Raw genomic sequence first — 15933 nt, forward strand, 5'->3', positions numbered from 1 at the left:
AACAAGATGGCTGTCTTGTCTTAACCCTTCTTGACCATGCTGAACTCCAGTGCTTCCCTTTTCTCTGTCAGCATGGACAAACATGGATTTCTTTATTGGGTAGGCTGTATGCCATTTCGTCATTTTGTTCAGATGTTGTCCCATTTAGCTAATGGGGTGCTTTGACATGGCTTCACTGGTAACTTGGAGTAGTTCTTGTTTTCTAGGACACCAGAATGTCCCAGGCTTCATATTGCCCTTTCCTTGACCTCGTTGGGTCAGGCTGCCTATAGGAAGTGAACGGTGTACATGTGCTTATTGCAGGGGGATGTCAGGATTTCACCAGGCAGTGTACAGAGTACCTTCTAATTCCAGTGCTAATCCAGGCCCGAGGTTTCTGTTAAGACCTCCCTCATTCCGTGTTCCTATATCCACATGGAAGCAAACTAATATTTATCTACTTACTTTCTCAACTTCACATCTCCATAGAACTAAAAATTGTGCATACTTAAAATATTCTACTTGAATGTAGAATTCTGTGTTGGGAAGCATTTCCAGAACACCACTAAAAATTAGAAAAAAAGTGGAAATTGGGAAACCCAAGCCCCTATATCCTAGCTTCTGTTCTTTGTTCTAAAATTTGCCAACCCTGCTGAAAGTGTGTCTTTCCTTGCTCTGACCCTCAGTGGGGGGTCTGAATGTGCCAGCTCAGTTCTGGGGTGGTGATCCTGTTTTCTCTTTCTTTGTCCCTTGAAACTTCTGCCAGTAGGTGTTGTTTTACAAGGCATATTTGTGTGTCTGTGTGTGTGTGTGTGTGTGTGTGTGTGTGTGTGTGTGTGTAAGCTGGTACACATGTGAGGATAGCTGGGTGTTGGCCTTCACATTTCGCCTTGCTTGAGGGGAGGACCTCTTGTAACCAGCGTATGCGTCTCTCTGCACCTCCCTTCTGGCTGAAGGTGTGCTGCCGTGACCCGTGCCTGCCCCAGGTGTGTAAAGGTTCTGGGGATCTGAACACAGGTACTCACTGCTTGTGTAGCAAGCACTTTGTCTACTGATCCACCTCCCCAGCCACCTCTTTACGTTTTTTATCTGTCTTTTCCCCCTTCACATGGGTGTTCCTAACAGTTTTAAATGATTTCTATCATGTTTTTTAGTTCCGAGCGCTTTTGTGGCTTGTGTCTTTTATTTTACAGTCTTTTGTTTTGTTCCGTGAATATGGCACAGTCTCATCTCTGAAGACGGTAGAGATTTCCTCTGGCCTTATTTACTCTGACAGGTTTTTTTTTGGGGGGGGGGTATGTATTTATGATGGTCTTTTCTAGTTTTTCCCCCCGAGGTGGGCGGTGGAGGGGGGTTGTCTCACTCTAGCCCAGGCTGACCTGGCACTCACTCTGTAGTCTCAGGCTGGCCTCAAATAGTGATCCTTCTACCTCTACCTTCTAAGTTCTGGGGTTAAAGATGTGCGCCACCACACCTGGCACCCTGTTGATCTTTCATATTAAAGGCTTTTCTTAATTATTTGCTGGTCCTTGGTTGCTTACCTGTACATGTATGTTTGATTACAGACATACATAGTATGGCTATGTCATTTGTTGGTATCATCCTTTCCCTCGTCCCTGCCCCTGTTCCTGTAGGGACCCTCCTCAGTGGGGTTGATGGTATTCCTCACGGAGTTGTGGGTTATGTGTTGTGGGAGCAGCTGTCAGTTACTGAGGAGAGGCAGTGCTTCTGGGCTTGACGTCCCATCCTAGGAGGCCTCCGGATCTCTGCTTTGGCGAGTGTTGACCATCCTTACTTAGCATCTGTCTCCTTCGCCCTGGTGCTGATTGCCAGGCCCACCGTGGAAGCAGCACTCTTGCTCAATCTCCCCAATTCATCCATGGCTTCATCTGGGGCTTGGCTGAAGTGTGAGGGGTAGTGTACCTCCTTGGTACCTTCTGAAAAAGAAAAATAAGGTAAACAAATGGGTAGGTGGAATTTAGCTTCCACATTGGCCTTCAGAGCCTCAGTGTAAGATAGGCCCTTCAGTATATATTCAGAAAACCAGTCTCCAAATCATGAGTTAAATAAACCTGTCATCTTCACTAGTTACTGGCTCAAATTTTAAACTGTGGGGGTATGGTTGGGTAAAGCTCTCTGGTACAGCACTTGCATAGCATGTGTGAGGGCCTGCGTTTTGTCCCTGCACCAGCCCAAAATGACACCTGAAGGGTAAAAAGCCTCTTATCAGTCTGAGAGCTAAGAGGTAAAACATCCAGTCTCGGCATTCTGCGCACTTCTTTTTTTCTAAGCGCCCCTGCTTAGAGTGGGAAAGCCATGAGGCTTCTTGTCCAGAGGCTCTCAGACATAGCCACTGCAGATAGCAGTCCTCCAGATAGATACACATCTTGGAGTCCCACTGCCCTTTTGATTGCCATGATTTAACCCCATTCCAGAGGTGTGTATGAGAAAATCTAGTGGTGAGTGAGTGAGCGCGCATGTGCGTGTGGCTTTGATTCTTGGTTGTCTCCATTGTTGCCTTGTTTACCTACATCCTTCCAAAATCTTTTATCCCTTCTTTCTCTCCACATTCTTAAAAAAAAAAAAAAAAGTGGGCTGGAGAGATGGCTTAGTGGTTACGTGCTTGCCTGTGAAGCCTAAGAACCTCGGTTCGAGGCTTGATTCCCCAGGTCCCACGTTAGCCAGATGCACAAGCGGGCGCACGCGTCTGGAGTTCGTTTGCAGTGGCTGGACGCCCTGGCACGCCCATTCTCTCTCTCTCCTACTTTCTTTCTGTTTGTCTCAAGTAAATAAATAAAAATGATTTTTAAAAATGCATGTAATACACCTTGAACTGTCACTTTTACTGCCATAAAGCCGAAAAGAATGTCTTTACAGTACACTTCCCTTGAAAGGGTGGAACCTGGGTCCTTTGGCTTTCCAGGCAGATGCCTTAACTACTAAACCATGTATCTCTCCAGCCCTTTGATGGCTGTTTTTATGCCTATAGTTTCTTTGTGCATTTCCATCCTTGCTTTTCCCTGCTCAGGGTAGAATAGGCTATTAAGCACCGTCCCTTACTTAATGCTTGAATTTAAGCACCACACAGTAGCCTAGTTGATGAGTGTACTGTTGGTCTGTTCAGCGAGGAATGCAACTTTAACTCCTTCACCAGAGCCCATGTTTTCAATTCTATTGATGCATATTAACACCCCCAGTCCCTTCCCCTGAGCAGTCATCTAAACATTGCACGGGCGTTGAAGAGAGTCATGGGACCTAAGTAGAATTTCCTTACACATCCTTTGTCTCCAGTGTCCAAACCCTGTGTTGGTCCATACCTTCCTTGTCCTGGCAGGCCCCCCTGGCATCCCGTGCTGTTCTGTACCTGTGAAGCAGGTGAAATACAAGGCAAAGCAGGGAACTGGGCTGTGCCCAAAGGAGAGCAGTCAGCCAGACAGGGAGCGCAGTGATGTCTACCTGATTCCTGCTCTGACTATCCATTTCACAAGCTGTGGCATTTCATTTACTTGCTGCCATAGTAACCAGGCCTCCTGCCAGTCTTCTTGTTTCCCATCTTTTATTCATCTGAAAGTGCTTCTGGAAGGGGGATGGAAAGGATAGACATGAACCCAGCAGGAGGATCCTGGACTTGGGGATGCCCTTGGACCAGCAAGCATGGGCATCTTAATTTTGGTTTTGTTCCCAAACTGATTCTCAAGTGTTTACGACAGGTAGCCACCACTGGAACTGCCATTCGAGAAAGAGTGGTCTGTCTTAAAAGAACAGGTTAGTGCTTAAAGCCCTTTGTAAATTGCAGTTCAGCCAGTCATCCCCTTGAATGACAGGAAGCCAGCTTCCTGATAAGAGAGTAGCTCTCACCTTTGTTTCCACGTGGAGAGCTTTAAGACATTTCAGTACCCAGGAGTTTTCAATCCCAAGGTCAGTGGAATTGAAATATCCATGGGAGAGATGTAAACATCTTCAGTTTTTAAAGTTGCTTGATTCAAGTGTGTGCTGAGGAATACCATGGTGACTACCTTTGGCTGAACTCAAACCCAGGTTAGCCTCCAGATTTTTTTTTCATATTTTTAATATATTTATTTATTTGACAGCAGAGAGAATGGGTGGGTGGGGGAGAGAGAGAAATGGACAGGACCTCCAGCTGCTGCAAATGAACTCCAGATACATGTACTACTTTGTGCATCTGCCTTTTTGTGGGTGCTGGGGAATTGAACCTGGTTCATTAGGCTTTGCAGGCAAGTGCCTTAATCGCTGAGCCATCTCTCCAGCTTCAACCTCCAGATTTCTCATTAACTACCAGAATGATACTGGCTGGCTTGGGCCTTCAGAAAGAAGTTAAGGAACTAAACTGCATTTCAGTTGAACTGCACAGATTTCATGTTAATCTAATACATGGATCACTAACAATCGTCAAGTCGTTCAAGGTTGGTTCTCATGTAATTTATTTGAGAGAGAAAGTGAGTATATGGGTGTGCCAGGGCCTCTTGCCACTGCACACCAGCTACAGATGTATGGGCCACCTTATGCATCTGGCTTACTCGGGTAGTGGGGAATTGGACCTGGGTCCACAGCCTCCATAGACAAGTGCCTTAACTGCTAAGTCATCTCTCCAGTGCTGTGTTTTAGAATTTTAATACCTTAACAAACTAATTTCTTATTTGAGAATGTTAATATATGAACATACTGCAAATTGGCCATATTCCCATCAGGTTATACTCTTAACATTCCCTCTCTCCTGCCCCCATTCCAGTGAAGGCTCTCCTCAGTAAGGTTAATGACTGGCTGGGGTCATGAATGTACCAGCTTCTCTGGGGTAGACAATGCCTCCGTACACCTTCTCACCTGGGGCTCCTACATTCTGTCCACTCCCTCTCTCACAGTGTTCTCGGAGCCTCTCAGCCTGGTTTTTCTGCTGTGTCGAGTGTTGAGTCTCCTCAGTGTATTTCCATCTCCGTGGAGGAGGTTCCTAGGCCAGCAGTGAAAGCTGCACTTCTGTTTAATCCACCACTTCTGTGAGGTTTCCTGGGCTCTGCCAGATATGATAGAGATGGCCTGGCTTGTGCTGGGCAGTCTGCTATCTTTTCTTGTCATTCTGATGGGTCGTGGGTCTCCCTGATATTAGCTGTCATGTGTAAAAAGCAGATTGTCTAGCCAAGAGTGAGAGCAGCATAGATAAAAAGAGACAAATACAGACATTTAGAAGATTTTTTTTGATAAGAGACATAACCTCTTCTTTTCGCCGAAGAATGATGGAAGCTTCCACTTAAGTTCTGTTTTTCCAGTCTGGCGTGGTTCTCAGCAGGAGGCATGAATTCCCTCCCACCGAGCAGGCCTCATATTAGATCAGAGGGCAGTTGGTTACCCCCATAACCTGTGTGCCACCATTGCATGGGTATGAGTACATCCTGCCTGGCTAGTTGATTTTGTAGCTTGCAGGGTCCACTGCTCATTCATGCTGTTGGTGACTTTTACCCCCCAGCCTCTTGCATAGCACTTCCCGGCACTATGAGAACTAGCTGGCAGGGGCCTGAATTCTTACAGGATCTCTCAGTGGTCTGTGACCACAACCCGTGGCATCTTCAGCAATAGGGTCTTGTCATTTAGTTCTGGTGGATAACCAAGTACTTTGGCAGTTGCTTGCGTTCTTTCGGGGGTCCCATGGGCCTTCTTGACCAAAAGCTTACTGCTGTGTGTGTGTTGGAGTGCTGAGGCGGGGATAGCCCAATTCTGGCCCTGGTATTTACTGACAACGGCCTATGGTTTTACAGAAAAGTTTTCTCCTAAGGGTGTTTCTGCCCAAAGTACCCCTCTCATCTTTTCTATTTTATTTATTATTTTTTATTTTAAAAGAGTTAGGTCTTTTAATTAGCTAACAAAGAGGTGAATTTATATGGTACTGATTGTATACCATCATTAATTTTGTATATCTTCTCATCCCCTTTCTGTCTTACTCCTACCTCCCCAGATCCTTTTAGCCCCTGTATGCTCTCTCTACTTGCCTGTCTACTGTCTCCGCTTTTGATCCCTTCTGGCTCGTTCTCTCTGCAAGCCTCGTATTATAGCGTCCTAACTAGTACTGTTGATGCTTAGTGCACTTACAAACAAGTCAGACTATTCCATGTTAGGATAGGCAGAAGAGGGAGAACATAAGGTGTTAGTCTTTCTGAGCCTGGGTAACCTTGCTAGGTATAATTTTTTTCCCCCAGGCTTATTTTCCTGGAGATTTTAATTTTTCCTTACCACTGAGTATTGTGTATATGTCCCACACCATCATTATCTGTTCATTAGTTGTTGGGCATCTGGGATGATGGCATTTCCTACCAACGGTGAATAGCGCAGCACCAAACACAGCTGACCAAGTATCTCTGTAGTAATTTATAGAGACTTCAGGGCGTATGCCCAGGAGCAGCACAGCAGGGTCAAATGATAAATCCCTTTTTAGATTTTTGAGGAACCTATGTTCTCATTTCCAAAGTTGCCATACAAGTTCGTACTCAAACCATCAGTAGGTAAAGGGGTTGTCTTTGCCCTTGCCCTCTCCAGCATTTCTTTGATTTTTTTTTTCTTTTTATTTATTTATTTGAGAGAGAGATACAGAAATAGGCAGGTAGAAAGAGAGGGAGAATGGGCGCTCCAGGGCCTCCAGCCACCACAAATGAACTCCAGATGTGTGCACCCCCTTGTGCATCTGGCTTACGTGGGTCCTGGGTCCTTCGGCTTGGCAGGCAAGCACTTTAGCCACTAAGCCATCTCCAGCCCTGACTTTTTTAAAGAAAATATTTATTTATTTATTTATTTACAAGCAGAGAAGACAGAACAGAGACAGAAAGAGAACGAGTGCACTAGGGCCTCAAGCTATCTCCTAAATGAACTCAAGAAGCACGTGCCACTTTATGCATCTGGCTTTACGTGGGTACTGGGGAATCAAGCCTAGGCCGTTAGATTTTGCAGGCAAGCACCTTTATCACTGAGCCATCTCTCCAGCCTCATTTAGTTTTTTTTTCTTTCTTCTTTCTTTTTTTCATTCTGACTGGATTGAGATAGCATCTCAAAGTAGTTTTAATCTGCAGTTCTCTGAAGGCTAAAAATGTTGAACATCTTTTTAGATGTTTATTGTCCATTTCTTCTACTGAGACTTCAGTTTCCTGCTTTATTTTTTTAGTGGGTTGGTTGATTTTTTTTTTTTTCATTGCTTAGCTGTTTTGAGTTCTTTGTATATTCTAGATAGTAAGCCTCTGTGAGATATGTAGCTGGCAAAGATTTTCTCCCAGTCTGTATTGTCTATTGATTTGGTTGATGGTTAGTTTATCTGTACAATAGCTGTTTTAATTTCCTGAGATCCCAACAGTTCAGTGTTTGTCTAATTCGCTAGGCTGCTGGAATCTTATTTAGAAAGTCTCTCTCTCTCTGTATGCCTATATCCTGGAGTTCCCCAGTTTTTTTTCTTCCAGTTTTAGAATTTCAGGTCTTTTTTCTTTTCTTAATGAGAGAAAGAGAGAATTGGTGCACCAGGGCCTCAGCCATTTCAACCGAACTCCCGATGTGTGTGCCAACGTGTGCACATGTGTGACCTTGCCCTTGCATCACCTTGTGCGTCTGGTTTACGTGAGATCTGGAGACTTGAACATGGGTCCTTAGGCTTTGCAGGCAAGTGCCTCAATTGCTAAGGCATCTCTCCAGCTCTAATTTCTGGTCTTATGTTTAGGTTTGATCCATTTAGAGTTGATTTTATGCAGGGGAAGAGAAGAGGGTCTAGATGCAATCTTCCACATTTGGCTATCCAGTTTCCAGCCCTATTTGTTGAAAATGCTGTTTTTTTTTTTTTTTCCCCCAGTGTGTATTTTTAGCCTCCTTTATAAATATCAGGTAGCTGTAATTACTAGAACTTGAATCTTCTATTCTGTTCCATGGATCTCTGTGTCGTTATGTCAATCATGCTTTAAAAAAAAAAATTACTGTGGCTTTGCCTCTATCTACCTACCTACCTACCTGTCTATCAGTTTTTCGAGGTATGGTCTAACTGTAGTCCAGGTAGATCTGGAACTTACTCTGTAGTCTCAGGGTGGCCTCGAACTCACAGCATTTCTCCTACCTCTCCTCCTTGACAACAAGTCCAGGTTGTTCACTGTGAAATCCATCTTCACAAGGACAGACATGGGGATGTGCAATACATAGTAAGTTTTCATAGGGATACAAAGTCACTTGCGGTGGGCAAAGGAGATAGCTTTCCATGCAGGAATTAGGATATCAGTTTCGCTCCCAAGAACCCACATAAAGGTAGGGCATACAGCATGAGCCTGCATTCCTAGTGCTGGGAAGGTAGAGACAGGCAGATCCCCAGAGCAGGCTGACTAGGCCAGCTGGATCAGTGAGCTCTGGATTCGAGTGAGAGACATACCTCAATAAATAAGCTGAAGAAAGTACTGAGGGCACCTGACACTGACGTCTACTCTCGACGTGCCTGTGCACGTACCTACCACACACATATGTGTGAAAAGAGAAAAAGGCAGGTGGAGAAACAGGCAGAATTCAGGTGAAGAAGTATGCTACAAGAACTCAGGAAGCATTGCTTCCAAATGGTGTATCAGAAAGTAAACATCAGCCAGACCCTGAAAAATGAGCACCCTTTCTAATTTACCAGTAGGGCTACTCAGAGCAAGCCTGGACAAACAGTCGGGTGGAGGACAGTAAGAGATGACTCTTGGTGGTCAGGTTAGTATTTGGAGTGTAATCCCCATAGAACAAAATACAGCTCGTGACAGACAAAAAAGTAATGAAGAGAGGGCGGAAATGAATGAAACAGAATAAAGGAGTAGCACATCGAATCAGTGTTCTTTTAAAACATAAACATAATTGATAAACCCCTAACCAAGAGAGAGAAAAAACAAATTAAAAAAAAATTAGAGATGAAAAGGGAATTATTAAGCCCCAATGAAATTCAGAGGATGATTAGCATGTAATTTGAGAAACATGCCAAAAAACTGAAAAATCAAGAAGAAATGGATAAATTCTTAAGCATATGACTTACCAAAATTAAGATCATAAAACAACTTAGACCCATAAAAAGAAATGATGTGGGAGCAAAAATTAAAAGTTGACAAAGAACAGCCCAGAACTGGAGGGATTTACTGCTGAATTCTACAGAACTTTTTTCCTTTTTGAAAAGCCTTTGCACTTGCTAGCATTTAGTGAACCTCCTTGGATAACATCAAGCCACCAGAAACACAGGTGTCCCCGACACGCCTTCGCGATGACAGGTTGCTTAGGGGCTTTCCTTGTCCGATTTCACACCATCAATGATGGGGACAAGTCTGGTCTAGTTTTTGGCAGCATTTACCCAGGTCTGTTCACTGACCAATGTCCACAGTTCGTCAAGGTTGGCAGTGGAGAGAAGCTCTGGTTCCTCTTTAAGTGGTCACGCCTCCTATCAGCTTTCCCAGAGTGACCTGGATGGTATACTTGAGAAGCGGATCCTGTGGTGATGCCTGCCACCAGCATTTCCCCAGCCTCCCCGGTGCTCCCCTGCGGCCATGGCATGGCCCACGTGGCCTCCAAGCTTCGGGGTCTTCCTCAGTCTGGATGGCATGGTGGCAGCTGGAAGGGAAGAGCTGGATTCTACAAAACTTTTTTTTTTTTTTAAATTTTTTATTTATTTGAGAGCGACAGACACAGAGAGAAAGACAGATAGAGGGAGAGAGAGAGAATGGGCGCGCCAGGGCTTCCAGCCACTGCAAACGAACTCCAGACGCGTGTGCCCCCTTGTGCATCTGGCTAACGTGGGACCTGGGGAACCGAGCCTCGAACCGGGGTCCTTAGGCTTCATAGGCAAGCGCTTAACCGCTAAGCCATCTCTCCAGCCCTCTACAAAACTTTTAAGGAAGACTGAAGATCAGTGTTTCTCAAACTGCTGTGCAAAATAGAAAGGGAAGGAACAATACCAGACTCATTCCATGATGCCCCTGTTGCCCTGGTTCTGATAAAGGACACAACAAAGAAAGGAAGTCACAAACTAACTTTCCTGATGAACACAGATGCAAAAACTCAACAAAATACTCACAGACTGGTTAACTAGACCATACATGATGATCAAGTTCGTTTCGTCCCAAGGATGCAATGTTAGTTTAACATATGCAAGTCTCTACATAAAATATATCTTATAAGTAGACTTAAGGACATAAATCACATGATCATCTCAGTAGATGCAGAAAAGGCATTTGACAATTCAACATGTCTTCATTATAAAAGTCCTGAAGAAATTAGGAATAGAAGGACTGTATCTCAACATAATAAAGGTTATAAATGACAGGTAAGTCATTAATATACTAAATGGGATAAGACAGAGCATTTCCTCTAAAATTTGAAGTGAGATAGGATTGCTCTTTCTAATATTTTTTCAATATAGTATTTGAAGTCTTAATCTAGGGCAGTCCGATAAGAGAAAGAAAAAAGATACAAATAGGAAAATAAGTGAGATTATCTTATTTGCAGATGACATAATCCCAGACTCAAAAAACCCCTTGGAATCTACCAATAAACTAGATCTGATCTATACTTTGAGCAAAGAAACTTCTAGAGGTATCATAATACCTGACCTCAAATTACACTACAAAGCCATAGTAATATGGACAGCATGGTACTGGTACAAAAACAGACATGTAGACCCCATGGAATAGAATAGAGGACTGAGTAAGAGGACTGAGTAATAAACCCGTATAACTACAGCCACCTAATTTTTGACAAAGATGTCAAAAATACACGTGGGGGGGGGGAGAGGAGAAGCCTCTGAACACATTTGCTAGGAAAATTGGATATCCTCATGTAGACAAAAAACATACGTGGGGGGAGGAAAGGAGAAGCCTCTTTGAACAAATTTGCTAGGAAAATCTGGATATCCTCATGTAGAAGAATGAAATTAGATCCATATGTCCAAGTTTGCACAAAAGTCAATTGAAATGGATCAAAACTTAATAGAAACACTTAAAATGCTGGAAGACAACATTTAGATATATAGACATAGGCAGGAGCCTTCTGTAAAAGAGTTACAGCACAGGAAGTCATCCCAGGAGTTGACAGATGGCATTACGTGAAGTTGAACAGCTTCTGGTCAGCAGCAGGGTGGAAGGATGGGCTGTGAAATGGGGGGGGGATCTTAGCTGCACCTCATACAAGGGACTCATATCTAGAATTTATAAAGAACTGCAAAAATTCCACTTATGCATGTGTGTGTGTGCATGCACGCACACAGCAACAGAAATATTCCAGTCAACAAGTGGGCCAGTGAACTGTACAGACCAGTCTCAGATACAGAAACACACGTGAACAGAGTGTTCAACATCCTGATTCCATCTTGTCCCAATCAGAATGAGAAAACATTGTCTTTGCTGCCCCCCAACTTCCTCCCCACTGGGTTTCTAGTCCTTGCAGTGTGTGTGTGTGTGTGTGTGTGTGTGTGCGCACGCGCGCGCGCAGGTTAAGAAAGTTAACAAACACTAGACCGATGACAGGCCTGTAACAAGTAAATAAATCACACTAATCACACTTGTTACCATTATGGTTATTTTAAAAATGTAAAAATCTGGGCTGGAGAGATGGCTTAGCAATTAAGACGCTTCCATGCAAAGCCAAAGGACCAAGGTTCGAGTCCCCAGGACCCGTGTAAGCCAGATGCACAGGGCACATGTATCTGGAGTTCATTTGCAGTTACCAGAAGCCCTGGCGTGCCCATTCTCTCTGTCTCTCTTCTATCTCTCTCCTTGCTAGTAAATAAATAATTTTTTTAAAAAAAGAAAAAAAATTAAAAATCTTTCATTTTAACTTTTGGGTTTTTGAGGTAGGGTCTCACGCTAGCCCAGGTTGACATGGAGTTCACTGTGTAGTCTCAGGGTGGCCTCGAACTCACAGCAGTCTTCCTGAGTGTTGGGATTTAAGGCGTGTACCACTACGCCTGGCTTCCACTTAAAGTTTTTGACTTGGTTCCTTCCCCTTTTAACTCCTGACTTGGCTCATGTGTTTTCTGTCCACAAATTCACAGCCCAGGTCTGCTTGCCTCTCAAGCTCTTGGTTCTCTCCTTGCTCCTCTGCTTGGAGACCTTTCTCATTGGGCCCATCTTGCCGAGTTCCCTTGCAGCCCCATGCCGTGGATCTCTTCATCTCCATCCTCATTGCTGCATTCTGAGGACTGCCTCTTGCCTTGGATTTCTGTGACTTGCTTCTCGAGCTCTCCGTGCCCTTGTCAGCCTCCAAGTGTTTGTGCTTTCTCTTGTTGATATCCCCCCCCCCCCCCCCGCCGCCAGACAGGTGCTTATTGAACATGCGTTTCTCACCCACATGGTTGAGAGGTCACCCTTGGAGCTGTGGGCATCTCGGTCTTAAATCTGGATTTCCTTTAACTGCTGGTGGCCGCACCCTCCTCAACCACATCTTGTTCTCCTTCTCCACGTTGCACTTACTGCAGCTTTCCAGGGTCACCCTTGGCACTGTGTGTGCATATACATGCAGAAAGAAAGCATAAAATATTTTCTTCTTACCCCTAGATAATGGATTTTTTTATTTGAACTTTTAAAATATTTTTATTTATTTGAGAGACAGAGGCAGACAGAAAGAGAGTGAGTATGGGCACAACCAGGGTCTCTAGGCATTGCAAACAAACTCTAAATACATGTGGCACTTTGTGCATCTGGTGCTGCATGGTTACTGGGGAACTGAGCCTGGGTCGTTAAGCTTTGCAGGCAAAGGCCTTAAGCACTGGGCCGTCCCCCCAGCCCAAATTCTGCGTTTCACGGAGACTCAACGCTGTCGTCTTTTTCATCCTTCCTCACCTTGCTGCTTTTATCTCCCCAGTGCACCTGCACCCCTTGTCCTTGCTCCTTCATCTGGTGCCCGGCTCGTCATTCATATGCAGTCTGAATTTCTAGGGCTCCTGTGTAAGCCTGGCTGAGGACAGCCCTTTGTATTCAACCTCTGGTCCCTATGGAACTGTTGTTTCGACCATCTTGTTTTATGTGTATTTGTTAAGCCCTTTATTAGATTAGAAGCGTCCTGAGGGTGGAGATTGGGTCTTACCCTTTCCCTTTTTGGTTATAATCTCCCAGTTTTTCTTTGTGATACGACTCCTTTTCTCCCTGGTTGTGGTTTTGGTGGAATAATCTAGTGAGGTTTCCCACCAATAGGATAGCTAAACTTTCATGGGCTGGAAGGACCAGCAGTGATTGGCCCTGACTGGGCCTGGCTGAGGTTCTTTGAAGAAGCCATTTGTTAGCTCCTGATCATTGGAGCTGTTCTGGCTCCTGGACTCATAAGACCTCCAACTTTTCCTCATATTTTTACTTATCTCAATTCTTAAAATAAATGCCTTCCCCACTCTTTCTTTTTTTTTTTTTTTCCTATTTTTTTTTTTTTTAGCCAAGACCAGTTTCAGTTGCTTTTACCCACTGATCTTTGCCAGCATAGACTTAATCATTTTAATTCTCATATTGATTCCCCCTCCTTTCTTCTCTTTACAAATGAAAACGCAACAAACAGCCAGAGACTGTTGCTGCTTTGAAGCGTACAGTGGAGGCCCTGCTGGACCGAGGAGCCATAGTGAGGAACTTGGAGAGCCTGGGTGAGCGCACCCTCCCCTATAAGATCTCAGCCCACAGCCAGAAGCACAGGAGAGCAGGGTAAGTGTCTCCGCGGCACGCCTTTGATGGGCTCAGGTAAGAGCACTGACCAGAGGGCTGGGGCGATGGATGGCCCCATGAGTGAAGTGCTGGATCAGCACAAGGCCCTGAGTTTGGATCCCCAGTTCCCACATAGAATGCCAAGTGTAGTGACACACACCCGAGACTTGGCGACAGTCAGGTTCGCATTGCTGGTAGAAATCACCCAACCAAGAGCAGCTTGTGGGAAAAGGAGGCTTATTGTGGTTTACAGGCTCAAGGGGGAAGCTCCATGATGGCAGGGGAAAATGGCATGAGCAAAGGGTGAACATCACCCCTTGGCAACACAAGGTGGACAATAGCAACAGAGGAGAGTGTGCCAAACACTGGTTTGGGAAAACTGGCTATGACAACCATCAGCGGGCCCCCAACAATACACCCCCTCCAGTAGGCATTAATTCCTGAATCTCCATCAGCTGGGAACCTAGCATTCAGAACACCTAAGTTTATGGGGGACACCTGAATCAAACTACCATAGGTCCTTACCGAAGGAATGTCGTTTTACAAATCGCATGCAGTTATGCTGGCCCTTAGGAGACTAATCAGAACCGAGCAGACCGCGCTAGGCTTGTAGGCTCTGATTGGGGAAAGCTCTTCGTGTTAGCCTGAATCCTCGTTTTGCCGTGGTGTTTCTTTTAACTTTTGCCTCCCAACCTAAACAATGTGTTGTCCTCGTACATGGCATCCTTGTAAATAGGTAGTGGCAGATAAGGAACATATGCTTCTGACCATGGCCAGAGCTTAATCCACGAGAGAGCTGATTTGACCCACTGCAATCCGACTAAAGATCAGCGTAGCGTCCTCTGTGGGCATATTTCCCCAGGGGTGAAGAACTCCACTTTCTATGCCTTGGGCAAGTCCCTTAGCTTTTCGGAGTGCTGAGGCCTTGGCTCTCAGGCAGTTGTTCTCCCATTCCTGTTGTCTCAGGGATGCAACGAGAAAGAAATAAATGATTGTGCGCTGTGGTGTGCTGGGCTCAAGATGCTGCTTTTGTCTCTTGGGCTTCATGGCGTGGGCGGGGGCCGGGGGCTGAGGCTTCTCGGGGCCGAAACCTGCCACTCGGCCGTGGCTCGCCCTGCAGACCTCGGTGGCCGCGCCTTGTTTTGAGCTCGTGTGCAGCTTCTCAGGAGCGCCTCGCCAGAGTGCCCGGCCGTTGCTAGGAAACCAGAAGTGCACAGTAGCTGGACTGCTTCCCCAGTCGTCATAACAATGAGGGGTGGAGATGGGGGGCCCCGGTCCTGTGCAGCCATTCTTTCTTTACTCCTTTTAAACAACAACACAAACAAAAACTTAGTCACAAATTGGGGTGGCTGTAACAGCAGGGTTATGGATCCTTTTGTTTAAAAGGTGCCTAGGTGCCTACCCCTTCGCCTGGTCAGGAGCTATTCGCTGCTCTTGGGTGCACGGAGGGCACTGAGCAGGGAGGGAAGCCCGGTGTCCCCGTCCGCGTGGCGCTCATGGGGGCATCCAGTGCAGGGCTCCTTCTGCTTGTATGTGTCCACCTGAGTCACCCTCCCCCTTGGCAGGGAACTAGGATTTGGCACAGGCACCAAGTGCCTGGTGCGACGGATGCTGCTACCCTGACCGAGAATGGCACTTGGAGTGCCACAGTAGTAAATTACTTAGGTGCCCGCCTCTGCACGCAGTTGCTGGCACGCGTGTAGGTGTGGCTGTGGGTCACGCCCGGAACTGCTGGCAGCACTGGCCCCGTGCGCTGGTTGCTGACCAGGTGCGCGCGCCTCTTCCTCGGCATTTGATGGTGTGATTTCTGGTTCTTGTGTTCCAGGCTCTGGTATTACGAGAGTGTCTACCCAGTACAGAAGGGGGATTGCTCAGTGCACGGGGGGGGGGGAGTGCTGCAGGGTTTTCACATTTGTTTTCTGAGATAAGTCATGTTTACTTGTTTAAATGGCTACTTTTCAAGATTTTAAAAATTTATTTATTAGAGAGAGAAAGAGAGAGAGAAAATGGGCCCCCTGTGCATCTGGCTTACATGGGACCTGAAGAATCAAACTTGTATCCTTTGGCTTTGCAGGCAGGTGCCTTAACCATTAAGCCAGCTCTCCAGCCTAAGTGACTACTTTTCAACGTGTGGTATCTGAAACACTTAATTTACAAAGATTGTTGCAGTCAGGTTCGCAATGCTGGCAGTAATCACCTGACCAAGAGCAGCTTTGGGGAAAAGCAAAAAAGATTTATTTTGGCTTTCAGACTCGAGAGGAAGCTTTGTGATGGCAGGGGAAAACGATGGCAT

General features: G+C 45.6%; 1 protein-coding gene across 1 annotated transcript in view; it reads left to right on the top strand.

Annotated features, from left to right (window-relative positions):
* The window catches only part of Mrps6 (mitochondrial ribosomal protein S6), an 89710-nt gene that overhangs the window by 65246 nt on the left and 8531 nt on the right, over positions 1–15933 (top strand). Inside the window, exon 4 of the mRNA XM_045149205.1 lies at positions 13501–13640. Within this exon, the coding sequence (XP_045005140.1) occupies positions 13501–13640 (140 nt within the window). The remainder of the gene's footprint in view (positions 1–13500; positions 13641–15933) is intronic.

This window comes from Jaculus jaculus, chromosome 5 (assembly GCF_020740685.1).
Source record: "Jaculus jaculus isolate mJacJac1 chromosome 5, mJacJac1.mat.Y.cur, whole genome shotgun sequence".
Lineage (NCBI taxonomy): Eukaryota > Metazoa > Chordata > Mammalia > Rodentia > Dipodidae > Jaculus > Jaculus jaculus.